This window comes from Microcebus murinus, chromosome 3, assembly GCF_040939455.1.
Source record: "Microcebus murinus isolate Inina chromosome 3, M.murinus_Inina_mat1.0, whole genome shotgun sequence".
Taxonomy (NCBI): domain Eukaryota; kingdom Metazoa; phylum Chordata; class Mammalia; order Primates; family Cheirogaleidae; genus Microcebus; species Microcebus murinus.
Genome location: NC_134106.1, coordinates 50,379,365 through 50,398,916, shown reverse-complemented (window position 1 = coordinate 50,398,916; position 19,552 = coordinate 50,379,365). Strand labels below are relative to the sequence as shown.

The window sequence follows — 19,552 nt, the reverse complement described above, 5'->3', positions numbered from 1 at the left end:
AAAATATACACACACACAAAAAATCCACAAAAATCCTGATAATCATTACTGGGGAAAGGTGAAGGAAAAGGTCATTTTGCCTGGAGTCATTAAAAACTATTTGTGACTTGGTTCAAAAATAAGCCTGAGATGTATATAAATTTCTTGCTAAGGGTCTATAATCCTTTCTGACAATAATTGCTAAAATATTTATCATAGAGTTTCAGTAAACACTATTCAAGTAATAAAGCAAGCAATACCAGTCCCAGTAATCAAGGACACATAGGGATGCTTAGATGATGCTGTTAATAGATTCCTTTGGTTTATTAGATTTATTACATTTAGTACTTACCTCATGTTTTTCTGTTGGGATTAATGGAGTCTGTAATTCAAGTGTTTTGAATTTAGAAGAGGCTATATAAACAAAGACTTTCCTTATCTCAGTAAATATTATTGGAACAACTCTGATGGGGCATTTCTCCCTGACTCCCTCAGATTTGGAAATCTAAATTGACACAAAAGATTCTAATAATCACCTCAAAGTTAACTAACAATGAACCAGATCTCTTGTTGTAGTTTTTAACATTATCTTTATAAATATTAAAAATTCACAGATAATTTCAACTTATTCATAATTTGTTACCTTTGAGAGCTAAGTTGAGCATATCACCAGCCCGGAAAGAAATTTCTTCTTCAGATACAGCAACAAAATCATATTCTGCTCTAGCAACTACATGGTCATCCTCACCACTTGCCCAGTTGATATTGTCTATAAGCCAAATCAAGAATTAAGATTAGGTTAGTAAAATTTATAAAAGAAAAATGCAAGTATTTCCCTGGCTATGGTTTACAAACTGCATAAATTTATTTACCAAACGTCCTCCCCTCCCAAGTAAATTCTATAGTAAATACTATGTTAAATCAACCAAACATTCACTAATGAACTTTTTCCTTTTCTTTGAGCTCCAAATTTCAGTTCCCTTACTTTAAGCCAGGCGTTGGCAAATTTTTTCTGTAAAGGATCAGATAGTAAAAATTTAGGTTTTGCAGACCAAGAGGCAAAATAAAGGATATTGTGTAGTTACTCATATAACAAGAGAAAACAGTTTCCATTAATTTTTTTATTAATAAAATTCAAAATGTGGCCAGGCGCAGTGGCTCATACCTGTAATCCTAGCACTCTGGGAGGCCAAGGTGAGCAGATAGCTCAAGGTCAGGAGTTCGAAACCAGCCTGAGCAAGAGCAAGACCCCAACTCTACTAAAAATAGAAAAATATTAATTGGCCAACTAAAAATATATAGAAAAAATAGCTGGGCATGGTGGCGCATGCCTGTAGTCCCAGCTACTCGGGAAGCTGAGGCAGAAGGATCGCTTGAGCCCAGGAGTTTGAGGTTGCAGTAAACCATGATGACACCACTGTACTCTAGACTGGGTGACATAGTGAGAGCCTGTCTTAAAAACATAAAACAAGAGACCTGCGGACACCAGCCCAGAGACGGCCACTGCCAGTGAGTGGTAAACCTGTAGCAGACGTGGCACCAGTCTCCCAACTCCCCCGGGGCACCTCCGTATGCACAGACCCCAGCCACACGGCAGGCACCATATTGCTTCATTCTCCCCTACCCTGTCCCTATCCACGGCTGCCTAGAGGGACAATATAGCTACCAGCCGGAGGCACCTCCAGGGAATGGGACCTTCCCTTTTGGGGCCCTACAGCTGACTGAGGGGAACTCAGACATGGAGCTCCCTACCTGCCAACCCTCCCAGGTGCTGCTGGCCAGGTGATCCCAGGAGAACAGGGCAAACCCTGAGGCTGAGAGACATGGACCCAGCTTGGGCTCCCTGTGGGTGAATTAGGACTGGCACTCCTCTCCCTGGTGGGGTTAGGGATTGAACTCCGGGGCCCAGAGGTCAGACCTGCAGACCAGATCCCGTGCACCCAGGTCTCACATTGCCCGGAGTACAGAAGGGATATGCGTGAACAGCCTACTGAGGTGTGTGTGCCTTCAGGGGCAGATCAGCATCCTTGAGGGCAACCCTCCTCCCAAAGAGGGGCCGTGCGCTCAGCCCAGGCGGTGATCCTACGCAGGGAATATCCCAGCTGGCATCACAGCCAGGGGAGGCCCGGTGGCGTGAGGTCTGGCCTGCTGGTGGAGGCCCAGGAGTAGCCGCAGAGCTGGGGAGGGTGGAAAGAAGCGAGGCCCACTCCAGACTGTGGGTCTCAGATGGCCCCAACCCCCCCCCCCCCCACAGACTTTCTGATTGAGCACAGACTTTCTGATTGAGCGGGGCCATTCCAGCCCCTCCCTGGCAGCTTTTCCTAAAAGCAGAGAAGAGAACTTTGACCCCTGCTAACAGCATTGGTGGTACCTGAGGGCAGGCTTACCCAACCCAGCTCAGCCCAGACTCACTCCCAGACCAGCCCTCACTGAGGGGGAGAAAAGGACACACCTGGAAGTCCCAGGGCCCCACTGCCACCTGAGGCACTAGAGTGCCTCTCCAGAGAAACAAGAACTGGATACAATACCCAAAAGCAACAGTGTAGCCTGTTCCTCCAAGCAAGTGCCACCTACTGACAGGGAGGACATTCTGCACACCCTTTTCACGGCACCTACTGACTCATCATACAGGGTGTGGTCAAATCTCACCCACAAACACCACCTACCCGCTCAGAGACTAAACAGGGCGTGTCAATACCCAAACAAAAACCTAAAGGCAAGAAGCAAGAACTGATCCAGATGGGAAGAAATCAGCAAAGGAACTCCGCTCTCTACTGAGACTTTTACAAGCAAGGAGAGACTGGGGCCCCATTTTCACTCTTCTGAAACAGAACAATGCCCAGCCTAGAATCTTATTTCCTGCAAAACTAAGTTTTGTATATGAAGGAGAAATCAAGACATTCTCAGATAAGCAAAGACTGAGGGAATTCACCAAGATAAGACCAGCCCTTCAAGAAGTACTCAAAACAGTGTTACCCATGGATCAGCACAATAAACACTCACGAATGTAAATCTACTTAAAGCTAAAGATCAAAGCCCAGATTCCACAATGGCTCAAGAGAGAAAACAAAGCAACAAAGTTCAACCCAACATAATGAACAGAAATCTGCCCTACCTATCAGTTATCTCAATAAATGTGAATGGCTTGAACTCCCCACTCAGGAAACACAGGCTGGCCGAATGGATAAAAAAACACAAGCCAAGTATCTGCTGCCTTCGGGAAACACATCTAACCTGAAAGGATGCAGTTAGACTAAAGGTAAAGGGGTGGAGAACAATATTTCAAGCAAATGGAAGCCAAAAGAAAGCTGATGTGGCGGTGCTGATTACAGATAACTTAGTTTTTAAATCAACAAAAGTAATAAAAGACAAAGAAGGTCACTATATAATGGGGAAGAGTACAGTTCAACAAGAAGACATAACAATTCTAAATATATATGCACACAACCTTGGTACACCCAGATTCATAAAGCAAACTCTACTTGATCTAAACAAATGGATAAACACCACCACCATAACAGTCGAAGACTTTAACACCCCACTGACAGCACAGGACAGATCCTCCAAACAGAAAATAAACAAAGAAATAATGGACTTAAACAGAACTCTAGAACAAATGGGCCTGACTGACATTTATAGGACATTCTACCCCAAAACTACTGAATATACTTTCTTCTCATCAGTTCATGGGTCATTCTCTAAGATTGACCATATCCTAGGACACAAAGCACGTCTCAAACAATTAAAAAAAACAGAAATTATACCATGTATCTTTTCAGACCACAATGGAATAGATGTAGAAATCAATACTAACAGAGGTTCTCATCTCTACACAAAGTGATGGAAACTAAACAACCTTATGCTCAATGATCACTTCATAAATGAGAAAAATCAAGATGGAAATCAAAAGATTCTTTGAACTAAATGACAAAAGTTACCAAAACCTATGGGACATAGCTAAAGTAGTCCTGAGAGGAAAGTTTATTTCCATAAATGCCTACATCCAACAGTCGAAAAGATTACAAATAGACAACCTATTGAATCATCTCGAAGAGCTGGAAAAAGAACAGACCAACCCCAAACCCAGCAGAAGAAATGAAATCATGAAGACCAAATCAGAACTAAATGAAATTGACAACAGGGAAACTATACGGAAGATTAATAAAACAAAAAGTTGGTTCTTTGAAAAAATAAACAAAATTGACACGCCATTGGCTAGACTAATGAAAAGCAGAAAAGAAAAATCTCTAAAAAGCTCCATCAGGAACAATAAAGGAGAAATTACAACTGATGCCACGGAGATACAAGATATAATTTATGAATACTACAAAAACTTCTATGTACACAAACTGAAAAATGTGTAAGAAATGGACAATTTCTTAGAAACACACAGCCTCCCTAGGCTCAACCAGGAAGAAATAGAATTCCTGAACAGACCAATATCAAGTACTGAAATTGAAACAGCAATAAAAAAACCTTCCTAAAAAGAAAAGTCCTGGACCAGATGGCTTCACACCCGAATATTACCACACCTACAAAGAAGAACTGGTGCCTATCCTACAGAAATTATTCCACAACATCGAGAAGGATGGAATCTTTCCCAACACATTTTATGAAGCAAACATAACCCTGATACCAAAACCAGGAAAGGATGCAACAAAAAAAGAAAACTACAGACCAATATCCCTTATAAATATAGATGCAAAAATTCTCAATAAAATCCTAGCCAATCGAATCCAGGTGCTTGTCAAGAAAATAATCCATCACAACCAAGTGGGCTTCATCCCAGGGATGCAGGGATGGTTCAATATACGCAAATCTATAAATGTAATTCACCATATAAACAGAAGCAAAAACAAAGACCATATGATCCTCTCAATAGACGCAGAGAAAGCATTTGACAAAATTCAACACCCTTTTATGATAAGAATGCTCAACAAAATAGGCATAGACGGGGCTTACCTAAAAATGATACAAGCCATATATGACAAACCCACAACCAATATCATACTGAATGGGGAAAAATTGAAAGCATTCCCACTTAGACTGGAACTAGACAAGGTTGCCCACTATCTCCCCTTCTATTCAACATAGTGCTGGAAGTCCTTGCTACAGTAATCAGACAAGAGAGCAGAATTAAGGGTGTCCAAAAGGGAGCAGAAGAGATCAAACTCTCACTCTTGCTGATGACATGATATTATACCTAGAAAACCCCAAGGATTCAACCAAGAGACTCCTTGAATTGATAAATGAATTTGGTAAAGTCTCAGGATACAAAATCAATACACAGAAATCAGAGGCATTCATATACGCGAACAACAGTAAAAGTAAGAACCAAATCAAAGACTCAATTCCCTTCAAAATAGCAACAAAGAAAACAAAGCACCTAGGAATATATTTAACTAAGGAGGTAAAAGACCTCTACAGGGAGCACTATGAAACACTGAAGAAAGAAACAGCAGAGGATGTAAACAGGTGGAAGAATATACCATGCTCATGGGTCGGCAGAATCAACATTGTTAAAATGTCTATACTACCCAAAGTGACCTACAGAGTCAATGCAATCCCTATTAAAATACCATCATCATTTTTCACAGATATAGAAAAAATAATTTTACACTTCGTATGGAACCAGAGAAGACCTCCTATAGCAAAATCAATCCTAGACAATAAAAACAAAATAGGAAGTATTAAGTGATAGGACACAAGCTTCCTCAATTTTACTTCTCTTTAAAAATCTCTTTGTGTCATTACTCATTTCTCCTTCATTTGCCTTTTTACCTGGTTCTTTGGATCACAGCCTCTCTAACAACAGGAGAGATGGGAAACTTCTTCATCATTTAACTTATCTGTGTCTTCCCCTTATTTACCATCGCTCCTCTCCTGTCTCCTTTCTTTTAGCCTAAAAATATTCTTAGTCAGATCTTTCCTCTTAAAAAAAAAAAAAAAAGCAAAACGAAACCCAAAAACAATCACATTGACTTTATCATTCAACTAGGCTATTTTTTTCCTCTCCTTCCACTCATTGCTAATCTTTTCTTTTTCCACATCTTCTGACTTTATTTACCCCTTATCCTTTGCTACAGTTTCTGTCTTCTCCATTCTACCAAATCTACTTGAGGGAGCTTGATAATCTCCAATTGCCAAATCCAGTGACCTTTTTTCAGTTCTTGATCTTATCTTATTATAGCACCTTACATCATTCATCATCCTTCTTCTTACTCTTGAAAATTCCTTTCATCTCTGCCTCTACAATGCAGCAATCACATGATTCTATTCCTGTTCTTCCTAATTTCCATTTTACCCCTACCTTATTTTCTTTCTACCACAGTAATATGATCCACTTATACTATTCCAACTATCACTTCTATGTTTCTATGGATGACTATTTTGTTTTTTTAAGAGATGGGGTCTTGCTGTATCACGCAGGCTAAAGTGCAGTGGCATGATCATAACTCACTATAACCTCAAACTCCTTGGCTCAAATGATCCTCTTGCCTAAACCTCCTGAGTAGCTAGGACTACAGCTGTGTGTGCCACTGCACCCAGCTATGTTGATGACTCTTAGATCTTTTGGGTTTTTTACCTCTTTTCTTAAATCCTGTCCTCCCTTTTAAACTGCTTTCTGACACTTTCTCAAATTCAACTTGAATGTCCCACTGGCACATCAAGCTCAATATCACCCCAACCAAATTAATGGTAATTGCTAACAAACCAGTTGCTCCGGGTGATTTTTCTACATTTATTTTACTGGCTTTACCTACAAATACATATCCACAATTTGACTCCAACTCAGGATCCATGTCACCACAACTCTGAGCCAAGCCACCATCATCTCTGACTTATACCATCTACACACTGTAATCTTCCACCTTCATCTCCTGCCAGTCTCACTTTGCTCCAATCACACAGGCCTCCTTGCTTTTCACATGACATACCAGGCACACTGCCACTTAAATATCTTTGGACTTTTGCCATTCTCTATGCCTCAAACACTCTTCCCTCAAAGTTGCAGGGCTTGTTCCCTCATCTCCTTCAGGGAGGACTTTCCTGCCTACATACGTAGCACTGCAATACCAGTATCTATACCTGGCACTCCCCAACATTCTTCCCTGATTTATTTGTTTTCCTATGGCACTTAGTGCCTTCTGACTTATTAAATATTTTACTTATTAGTTTACTGTCTCTCCCCATTAGACTGTCACAAGGGTGGGAATTTTTAAAATCTGTTTTATTCACTGCTGTATCCCTAGTTCCTACAACTGTGACTATCATGTAGTAGCTACTCAACAAATTATTTATTGAATTAATGAATAAAACATTCTCTTTCTGAAAACCCAAATTTAAAGGACTAGGGCATGTTAATTCCTCCTTTCCTTTTATGTACCACATTTGGTCAGTGGCTATCTCCATTGGTTCTATTACATCCTGCTTCTCACAAAACCTAGTTCATTATCTTTCATTCAATTTAATGCCAAAGCATCATATTTATTATATACCTTCCACATGCCAAGCACATTGTTAGATATTAGGAATACAAAGGTGAATATAACCCACATCTTTTATGAATCTTACCGCCTAATTTCAACCAGTTTAATTTCTACTGATTTATCTTAAACACTTCAGACAGACTGACTTCTTTAGAGCACTGTTTATATGTATGTCACAACCTGCTAAAAAATAAAATAATACACAAAAAATACCAAAAAACCATCCATTCCTTACTAAATGGAAATTAAGTCTCACAATGGCAATTAAGATTTTCTACTATTAGCCTAAAACCTAATTTCTCAACTTTATTTCTTACTATTCTTCTGTTCAATATTATAGGACAACTACTGAACAAATCTCATATTTTCTGCCTAAGTATTCTTGTTCAAGCTGGTCCACTGGATTGACAGTCTTTGTTTCCTTACCAAACTAATGAAATGTTACCTATCTTTCAAAAATCTAACTCAGGATGGGCGCAATAGCTCACACCTATAATCTTAGTACTTTGGGAGGCTGAGGCATGAGGATTGCTTGAGGCCAGGAGTTCAAGACCAGCCTGGGCAAAACAGAGTGAGACCTTGTCTCTACAAAAAAAAAAAAAGAAAGAAAAATGAGCCAGGCATAGTGGTGTGCACCTGTAGTCCCAACTACTTGGTAAGCTGAGGCAAGAGAGTCACATGAGCCTAGGAGTTTGAAGTTACAGTGAGCTGTGATGACGCTATTGCATTCTAGCCTGGACAACATAGCTGAGACCCTCTCTTAAAACAAAAAAGAAAATTAACTCAGATGCCATTTCTTCCTGGACAAAAATGTTAGCTTCAATTTTCTAAAGTGAAATAGTAGTCTGTACCAGTTGATACAATATGGGCTTAACAGTCAAGCAGCCCTGGTTTTATTTATAGTTTTGCTTTATCAAAGATATAATAACTAGATAAAAGAGTTCTCTGAATCTCAATTTTGTCACTTTTAAAATGAGGATAGGCTGCTGTTGTACCTTGGAACTGTCGACAAATTTGTTTATTAAAAAGATCTGAAGTACTAAAAAAAATAAAATAAAATGAGGATAATTCCTATTTCTTTGGGTTGTTGAAACAATTAAATGAGATGAAATACATTTCACCTATAAGACACTTACAGACTGAAAAGGGATGGAAAAAGATATTCCATGCAAATGGAAACCAAAAGAGACTATAAGTAGCAAAACTTCTATCAGATAAAACAGATTTTAAGAGACAAACTATAGGCTGGGCACAGTGGCTCATGCCTGTAATCCTAGCATTCTGGGAAGCCGAGGCAGGTGGATTGTTTGAGCTCAGGAGTTCAAGATCAGCCCGAGCAAGAGTGAGACCCCATCTCTACTAAAAAAAAAATACAAAGAAATTAGCTGGACAACTAAAAATATATAGAAAAAGTTAGCCGAGCATGGTGATGCATGCTTGTAGTCCCAGGTACTTGGGAGGCTGAGGCAGTAGGATTGCTTTAGCCCAGGAGTTTGAGGTTGCTTGAGCTAGGCTGACACCATGGCATTCTAGCCTGGCAACAAAGTGAGACTCTGTCTTTAAAAAAAAAAAAAAAAGAGACAAATTGTAAAAAGAGAAAAAGAAAGTCATCACATAATGATAGAGGGGTCAATTCAGCAAGAGGATATCACAATTCTAAATATATATGCACTCAACAATGGAGGACCCAAATATATAAAGCAAACATTATTACAGCTAAAGAGAGCGATAGACCCCAATACAATAATTGTTGGAGACCTCAACACTTCACTTTCAGCATTTGACAGATCATCCAGACAGAAAATCAACAATGCAACATTGAACTTATCTGCACTATAGACCAAATGGATCTAACAGATATTTATAGAACATTTCATCTAACAGCTGCAGAATTCACATTCTTTTACTCAGCTCATGGATCATTCTCAAGAATACACCAAATGTTAGGCCACAAAACAAGTCTCAAAAAAATTTAATAAAATGAAAATCATATCAAATATTTTCTCTGGCCACAATGGAATAAAACTAGAAATCAATAACAAGAGGAACATTGGAAAATATACAAACACATGGAATTTAAACAATATGTTCCTGAATGACCAGTGGGTCAATGAAGAGATTAAGAAGGAAATTAAAGGCCAGGCATGGTGGCTCACGCCTGTAACCCTAACACTCTGGGAGGCCAAGGCGGGTGGATCATTTGAGCTCAGGAGTTCAAGACCAGCCTGAGCAAGAGCGAGACCCCATCTTTAGTAAAAAATAGAAATAAATTAGCTGGACAACTAAAAATATATAGAAAAAAATTAGCTGGGCATGGTGGCGCATGCCTGTAGTCCCAGCTACTTGGGAGGCTGAGGCAGGAGGACTGCCTGAGCCCAGGAGTTTTAGGTTACTGTGAACTAGGCTGATGCCACGGCACTCTAGCCTAGGCAAAAGAAAGAAAAAAAAGGGAAAATTAAAAATTTCTCGAAACAAATGAAAATAAAAACACAGCATGCCAAAACCTATGGGATACAGAAAAAGTAGCAATAAGAGGAAAGTTTATAGCAATAAATGCTTATATAAAAAAAGTAGAAAAGCTTCAAATAAACAACCTATTGATGCATCTCAAAGAACTAGAAAAACAAGAGCAAACCACACCCAAAATTAGTAGAAGAAAGGAAATAATAAAGATCAGTGTAGAAATAAGTAAAATTGAAACAAAAATACAAAAGATAAACAAAAAGTTTTTTGAAAAGATAAACAAAATAGACACACCTTTAGCCAGATTAACTAAGAAAAAAAGAGAGAAGACCCAAATAAATAAAATCAGAGATCAGTATTTAAGTATGAGATTAAAAAAAAATCAGAGATGAAAGAAGAGACATTATAACTGATGCACAACTGATACTGCAGAAATCCAAAGGATCATTAGAGACTACTATGAGCAACTGTATGCTAATACATTGGAAAACCTAGAAGAAATAGATACATTTCTAACATACAACCTACCAAGATTGAACCAGGAAGAAATCCAAAACCTGAATAAACCAATAAAGAAAAGCAGTAATAAAAAGTCTCCCATCAAAGAAAAGCCTAGGACCTGATGGCTTTACTGCTGAATCCTACCAGTCAAGGAAGAACTAATACCCATCCTATGTAACCAATCCAAAAAATTGCAGAGGAAGGGATACTCCCAAACTCATTCTACAAGGCCTGGATCACCCTGATACCAAAATCAGACAAAGACACAACAAAAAAAGAAAACTATAGGCCAATGTCTCTGATGAATACAGATGTAAAAACTTTCAACAAAATATTAATACTAGCAAACCAAATTCAACAAAACATTAAAAAGATTATTCATCATGATCAAATGGGATTCATCCGGGGAATGCAAGGATGGTTGAACATATGCAAATCAATCAATGTGATACATCATATCAACAGAACAAAGGACAAAAACCATATGATCATTTCAACTGATGCTGAAAAAGCATTTGATAAAACTCAACATCCCTTCATGATAAAAATTCAAAAAACTGTGTATAGAACAAAGTTACCTCAACACAAGAAAAGCCATATACAGACCCATAGTTAGTATCACACTGAAAGCCTTTCCTCTAACATCTGCAACAAGGATGGCCACTTTCACTACTTTATTCAATACAGTACTAGAAGTTCTAGCTAGATCAATCAGATAAGAGAAAGAAATAAAGGACATTCAAATTGGAAAGGCAAGTTATCCTTGTTTGCAGACAATATAATTCTTTATCTATAGAAACCTAAGACTCCACTCCAAAACTATTAGAACTGATAAACAAATAAAGTTACAGGATATGAAAATCAACACACAAAAATCAGTAGCATTTCTATATGCCAACAGTAAACATTCTGAAAAAAGAAACCAAGAAAGCAATCCCATTTACAATAGCTACAAATAAAATATAATAACTAGGAATAAGCTTAATCAAAGAAGTGAAAGATTTCTATAATGAAAACTTTGATGAAAGTTGTTTTATAAAACATTGATGAAAGAAGTTGAAGAGGACACAAAAAAATGGAAAGATATTCCATGCTCATGGATTGCTAAAAATCCATCTTCAAAATTTTTAGAATCAGTATTGCTAAAATGTCCATAATACCCCAAGCAATCTACAAATTAAATGCAATTCCCATCAAAATACCAAAGACAATCTTCACAGAAATTGAAAAAAGAATCCTAAAATTTTCACACCTGTAATTCTAGCACTCTGGGAGGCTGAGGCAGGTGGATCGCTCCAGGTCAGGAGTTCAAAACCAGCCTGAGCGAGACCCCGTCTCTACCAAAAATAGAAAGAAATTAATTGACCAACTAAAAATATATATAGAAAAAATTAGCCGGGCATGGTGGCGCATGCCTGTAGTCCCAGCTACTCAGGAGGCTGAGGCAGAAAGATCCTTTGAGCCCAGGAGTTTGAGGTTGCTGTGAGCTAGGCTGATGCCACGGCACTCACTCTAGCCTGGGCAAGCGAGTGAGACTCTTGTCTCAAAAACAAAAAACAAACAAAAAAAAATCCTAAAATTTATATGGAACCATACAGGACCCAGAATAGCCAAAGCCATCCCGAGCAAAAACAACAAAACTAGATGACTCTCATTACCTGACTTCAAATTATATTACAGAGCTGCAGTAACCAAAACAGCATGGTACTGGCATAAAAATAGACACATAGACCAATGGAACAGAACAGAGAACTCAGAAAAAATCCAAATATCTATAGTGAACTTATCTTTGACAAAGGTGCCAAGAACATATAGTGAGGAAAGGACAATCTCTTTCTATAAATGGTGCTGGAAAAACTGGATATCCATATGCAGAAGAATGAAACTAGATCCTTATCTCTCACCACATACAAAAATCAAATCCAAATGGATTAAAGACTTAAATCTAAGACCTGAAACTATGAAACCAGTAAAAGAAAACATTAGGGAAATGCTTCCGGACATTAGTCTGGGCAAGGATTTCTTGAGTAATACCCCCAAAGCACAGGCAAACAAAGCAAAATTGGACAAATGGAATCATATCAAGCTAAAAACCCTCTGCACAACAAAGGAAACAATCAATAAATTGAGGAGACAATCCACAGAATCAGAGAAAATATCTGCAAACTACCCAATTGACAAGGAATTAATAACTAAAGTAACAACTAAATAGGAAAAAATCAAATAATCCAATTAAAAAATGGGCAAAGAATCTGGATAGACATTTCTCAAAAGAAGACACGAATGGCCAATAGGTGTATGAAAAAATGCTCACCATTAACCATCAGCAAAATGTAAATCAAAACTACAATGAGACATTATCTCTTCCCAGTTAAAATAGCTTTTATCAAAAAAACAGGCAATAATGAATGCTGGTGAGGATGTGGAGAAAGGGAACCCTCATATACTGTTGGTGGGAATGTAAATTAGTGCAACCACTATGGAGAACAGTATGGAGGTTCCTCAAAAAACTGAAAGTAGAACTACCAGATGACCCAGCAATCCCGCTGCTGGGTATATATCCAAAGGATGGGAATTCAGTACATCAAAAAGGTATCTTCACTCCCATTTTTATTGCAGCACTATTCACAATAGCCAAGCTATGGAATCAACCTAAGTGTCCATCAACAGATGAATGGACAAAGAAATTGTGGTACATGTACACAATGAAATATTATATGGCCACAAGAAAGAATGAAATCTTGCCATTTGAAACAACATTAATGGAACTAAAGCAGCCAAGGACAGAAAGACAAATCTTGCATGTTCTCACTCATATGTGGGAGCTAAACAATTGATGTCATGGAGACAAAGAGCAAAAATGACAGTTACCAGAGGCTGGGAAGGATAATGGGGAGAAAAAGTGGGGATGGTTAATGGGTACAAAAATATAGTTAGATAGTTTGATAGAATGAACAATATTTGATAGCACAACAAAGTGACTATAATTAACAATAAGTTAGGGTACACTTTAAAATAACTAAAAAAGTGGAACTGGAATGTTCCTAACACAAAGAAAGGTTAAATGCCTGAGGTGACGGATACTCCAATTTCCCCGATTTGATCAATTCACATTGTATCTCTGTATCAAAACAGATGTACCCTATAAACATACAGAATTATTATGTACCCATAATTAAAAATTAAAAAAAAAAAAGCTGAAAAAATATTCTGTCATAGTCCTTACCACACTCTTTCTTTTCTTTTCTTTTTTTTTTTTTTGAGACAGAGTCTCACTTTGTTGCCCAGACTAGGGTGAGTGCTGTGATGTCAGCCTAGCTCACAGCAACCTCAAACTCCTGGGCTCAAGCGATCCTCCTGCCTCAGCCTCCCAAGTAGCTGGGACTACAGGCATACGCCACCATGCCCGGCTAATTTTTTCTATATATATTAGTTAGCCAATTAATTTCTTTCTATTTATAGTAGAGACGGGGTCTCGCTCTTGCTCAGGCTGGTTTCGAACTCCTGACCTCAAGCAATCCACCCACCTCGGCCTCCCAGAGTGCTAGGATTACAGGCGTGAGCCACTGCACCTGGCCCTTACCATACTCTTTCTGCCTAATTACAATTACCTGTATATGTGTCTTAACATATACTCAAATAAGTTTGAGAAAGATAGGGATTATGCCCTACATATATTTGTATACTCCACAACACCAAGTTTTAGTATCTTGATAACAGTAAGGTAATGCTTACTGTTAAATTGAACTAATAATGAATAAATCAGCAAACATGTTTTTGCTACATATTCCTCTTCCAGTTTTGAAGGTCTTAACTTAAAATATAATTAGATCAAAATAGTAAATACAAGTCAACATAAAGAAAGTTAATTTAACAAATATATTCTTGAAATCTGAGACTGTTACATGGTTTTTGAGTCCGTTTCCTTACCTGTTACTTCTTCACTGTGGGTAGACAGCAGTTTCCAGATGAGGTAAGGACCACCAAGGATGACAGCAAAGAACAAGAATATTGGCCAAGATTTTGCTGAGTTAGCTGCTCCATCCTCAGCACCAAGGCAAGCCACAGTTCCTTCACTTTCTGCCCACAGATCCTCATTCTCAGAGCCTCTTCTTAAACCTACCATCCGCTGTAACCGTCTGTAAAGATACCTTATAGTCCTAACTAATGCAAAAGCCGAAAAAACCTTTGTAAAGTGTATTTTTAATCGAGAAAAGTGATTTGCTACATCCAATACTGCCCTGAAACTGTTATAGACAGCTGAAAAGGTAGCATCCATCATCATACTGACAGAGGCAAATGCATGCACAATACTTTCAATGGACTGAAATGCACCTCTGCTGCTCTCTTCAGCTTGCTGAACAAATCTACTGGGTGGAAGATCATCTACACGGAGGCGATTATAGCCCAAACCATTATATCCATAACTGTAAGGGCTATAGCTTCCATAAAATGAATTTCCATAGGCACCATATCCAGAGGAAAACGAACTGTAAGCAGGTCTGAAAGTGTTCACATTGCTGCTTCCCGTCTGCTGTGATGGTCTTGGTAGAATAGGTGGGGGCACTCTGGTAAGTGTTGGTTGTCCAGGTCTTGTCACTAAAGTAGGACCCAAATCAGCAGATCTAAAACCAAAAAAGATTCAAAATAGTTACTTAAGCCACAATAAATTCAATTCAAAGCAACTATTAAACCCCTCCTATATAACTAGTGCTATGACAGATTCTACTGATGATGTTTTGAGCTAGAAATAGTCTCTAATATTCAGATGCTTAGAATCTCACTAATACAAAATGAATAAGTTAAAATAACTGACTGAACTCTTATGTACTTATCCTGGCATTACAGTTATGTGTCACTTAATGATGGGGATATGTCATAAGAAATATGTCATTTGGTGATCACATAGTATATTCATATAAACCCATAGGGTATGTAGCTTACTACACACCTAGGCTATATGGTTCAGCCTATTGCTTCTAGTTTACAAAACTGTATAGCATGTTATTGTACTGAATAGTATAGGCAACTGTAACACAATGGTAAGTATTTGTGCATCTAAAACAGTGAAAATATGGTATTATAATCCTATGGGACCACTGTCATACATGTATTCTGTTGTTGACTGAAACATCATTATGCAGTGCATGACTGTATTATCTTTAATCTGTGGTTTCTTTAAGACATTTGTTCATTTTCTCATGGTTAGTTATAACTAGATATTTGTTCATCCTTGTACATAAATGGCACTATCTTAATTACTATAGTTTAATAATAGGTCTTTTTAAATTTTGTCTTTCTAGATTTATTTCTGTGCACATATACATGTATAAATATTTTTATAAAAATATGGTCATACAATGAATACCAGTTATAATTGTATTTAGTGTCACTTTATATCTATATCTTATTTACTGTCCACATAGATGTGCATCATTAAGACTGTGTAGCCTTCCACTATGGAACACCAAAATTTATTTAATTCCCTGTCATTGGACATTTTTGTTTTATTAATATTTAGACACTGTAAACAATGCCTCAAGCAACATCTCTATCTCTGTATCTCTGTGCCTCTATTTCTGGTATAATTATTTCCTTAGGATAAAGTCCTAGAAAAGGAATTATAAGGTGTAAGATCATTAATATTTTTTAAGGCTTTAAGATGCCCTTAAGGTAAATCTGCTACATCCTGCTTCCACACATATTCCTCTGTATAGCCAGTATCCAAGCTACAACTCTCAGCATAGGTGAAGATAGCCAGGATGCCCCAGTCCACACTCCTGCCCAGTCTGTCGGCCTTCAGGTAGTTCAGCAGCTGAAGCATGATTTGGAATTCAAATATTATCTTGGAACCACAGGGGCAATCTGGAATATCCTTTTCTTGAGGGATATTTTCACCAGAAATCCAGATGGGGGCAAGACCTCTGCCATATCTGAGATTCTGTTCTGGGTTCAAGGGCTATTTGAGTTTTAAACTTCTGGAAAATTTTATCTCCCTGGATTCATGTTTTGCCATGGAATCTAGTTCTTCCTCAAGTGCTTCACCTACGCTGCCCACAATCTCTGCAGCATCTTCTTTTTCCACAACTTCAGGCATAATGTCATCTTCTGTTTCTATTACAATTTCCAATTCAGAAAAATGAAGTTGTGGTCTGGAATTGCATGGTCCAAAACAATCTGGTTGCCAACACACCTGCTTGTATCCTGATTTCCAGTTGAGAGCCTGATGCACCTTACAGCAGTAGTGTGCCTTCTAAGATCGGGAGCATGTTTGGGGACCTAAACAGCCACAAACCCTTCAGAGATGAGTGCCAGACTTAGGCTGGAAACACACAGCTTCTCCTTTTATGGGGGATTCTCAGAAGGTGGCCCCTATGAGTAAAAGCCATTTTTCCTGGGTAGCTGATTCTTATAAAGGTGACGACAGCAGAAGAGGAAGAGGCAGGCATTGGTGGAAGATGTTGTCATGGCGGGACAGTGGCATGTACACCTGCAGAAGAAAGGCGAACCGGCAGCTGCAGAGTGCGCAGGCCAGGCCCCAGGCCCTGGCAGCCTGGCCTTGCCCAGCCGCCTATCCACCTTGCTGGGGAACTGGTTGCTACGTAGCCGCCACGCCAGCACCTCTTTGGCAAAGCCCAGCTCCACCAGTGAGGCCAGCACAGCCCACACAGCCATGAGGTGCGCAGGCAGCGGGCTGCCTCTGCTGTCGCCCACTGCCCCTACAATAGGTCTTAATATCAAATAAAACAAGTCCTCCGACATTTGTTCTTCATCTTCAAGAGTGTCTTGGCTATTTAACTCTTTACATTTCCATATAAATTTTACAATCAGAGATTCAAAGTCTATACCCACCCTTCCCAATAAACCCTTTTGAGATTCTGTTTGAGATTACATTGAATCTGTAGATTAATTTAAAGTAAATCAACATCTTTATAATACTGACAATTTCAATCCATATATGCAATAAATGCTCCATTTATTTAGGTCTTTTAAAGGTTTTTCTCAATGTTTTAAAAAAATTATTGAGTCTCAGTAATGTTTTATAATTTATTGTGTAGAGGGTTTTCTTTAGATTTAGTCCTATATATTTAATTTTATTGATGCCATGGTGAATGGCGCCATTCTAAAATTACTTTTTTGCCATTATATAGAAATAATTTATTTTTTTGTATATGATCCTTATATCCAAAAACCTTGTTTTGGATCCTTCTTTTGGATTTTCTAGAATCTTAAGGATTTGCAGTCACATTGTATATGAATGATAGGTTTATTTCTTCCTTTTCAGTTTTATAGCTTTAACTATTAAGGTATTACACCTTGACTAGAAGTGATAGAAGGCATCCTTGCCTCATTTCTGACCTCAAAAGGGAAAATTTCAACATGTCACTGTGAATTATTATTTGCTATAAGTTTGTTGTAAATTTAGTAATCCCTTTTTTTTTTTTTTTTTTTTTTTGAGACAGAGTCTCGCTTTGTTGCCCAGGCTAGAGTGAGTGCCGTGGCGTCAGCCTAGCTCACAGCAACCTCAAACTCCTGGGCTCGAGTGATCCTTCTGCCTCAGCCTCCCGGGTAGCTGGGACTACAGGCATGTGCCACCATGCCCGGCTAATTTTTTATATATATATCAGTTGGCCAATTAATTTCTTTCTATTTATAGTAGAGACGGGGTCTCGCTCTTGCTCAGGCTGGTTTTGAACTCCTGACCTTGAGCAATCCACCCGCCTCGGCCTCCCAAGAGCTAGGATTACAGGCGTGAGCCACAGCGCCCGGCCAGTAATCCCTTTTTTATTGCTATTTGCTAAGAGTTTTTACCATGAATGAATGCTGAACCTTATCAAATGATTTCTTAGCATTTATCAAGATGATGATATATTTCTCCTTCATTCTCTTAAAATGGTAAATGACATTAGTCTTCAAATGTTAAAGCTGCCCTGCATTCCTGAAATAAAACCAAGTAGGCCACAATATAGTGCTGGATTTGGTTTGCCAGTATGTATTTTGTTGAAGATTTTTTATATTGAAGTTTACAAGTGAGACTATCCTGAAATTTTCTTTTATTGTAATGTCTTTGTCAGATTTGATTATCAGGGTTATACTGGCCTTTTAAAAAGAGTCAGGGAATATTTCCTTCTTTTCTATATTCTGAAAAGTCTGTATAATTATTTCTTCCTTAAATATTTATAAAATTCACTAGTGAAGTCATAGGAAACTAGAATTCTTTTAGTGGGAAAGATTTTAATTATGAATTCAATTTCTTTTAGTACCATGCCACTAAAACTATGGTCTATAGACCAGTACTAGTTTGTGAACCATTTGTACCAGTCTATAAAGAGAATAGTACAGAAAATGAAGATTAAGTGTTTAAAATAGCTTAACACTGCTGTTTTTACTGTATTTTATCAAAGTATTGGTCATCAACACAAATATTTTGAGATGCACTGTTTTAACAGTTATAGGACTATTCATCTTTTCTATTTGCAAATTATACCTTGCTTCATCCCCTAAATCTCTTTCCTTTCCTTTCTATATTTTCACCCTTTTGTCTCTTTGTGCTTCATTCTGGATATTTTTTTCCCAATTATCCTCTAGATCACTGCTACTCAAAGGTCCAGTCCACAACAGATAAAGAGCTTGCCCCATAATGCAAATCAACAAATCCTTTCTTCACAAAGTATTGCTATCAAGAAAATGCCATTTGAACTAAGTAGTGTGCTTAGTGTCAAAGTTGCTTACATTCTCGCACAAGTTTCACATCTTATTGTGGACTGCTATTATTGACTTTGGGAAACAGCAGCCAGTCCAGACACTAGTAGCTATAGAACGCATTTTGAGTAGCACTGCTCTAAGTCACTAATTTTCTCTGTAGTTTTGTCTATTCTGTTGTTAAAATCAGTGAGCTAATTTTGGTCACTGTATTTTTTGTTCTAGAATATCAGATTATAAAATTTGGTGACAACAATTTAAGATTTTTAGAAAGTTACAAACATAAGAAAGGGGTAAGACTTTGTTAAAGCCTCAAGCCCAGGAAATGAAACAAGCTAACTACCGGCGCAGTGACTTGTTCTGTGATATCCTTAATCTAATCCATTGTTTTTACAGCTAATATTTTATTTTTATTT

At 38.1% G+C, this 19,552-nt stretch overlaps 1 protein-coding gene and 1 pseudogene across 1 annotated transcript in view; both read right to left on the bottom strand.

Moving 5' to 3' along the window:
* PEX13 (peroxisomal biogenesis factor 13) overlaps positions 1-19,552 on the bottom strand; it is a 29,319-nt gene that overhangs the window by 3,215 nt on the left and 6,552 nt on the right. The window contains exons 2-3 of the mRNA XM_012764844.3: positions 14,364-15,058; positions 623-748 (exon numbers count right to left, since the gene is read on the bottom strand). Of these exons, the coding sequence (XP_012620298.1) occupies positions 623-748; positions 14,364-15,058 (821 nt within the window). The remainder of the gene's footprint in view (positions 1-622; positions 749-14,363; positions 15,059-19,552) is intronic.
* On the bottom strand, positions 15,068-17,882 carry LOC105871483 (programmed cell death protein 2 pseudogene; annotated as a pseudogene).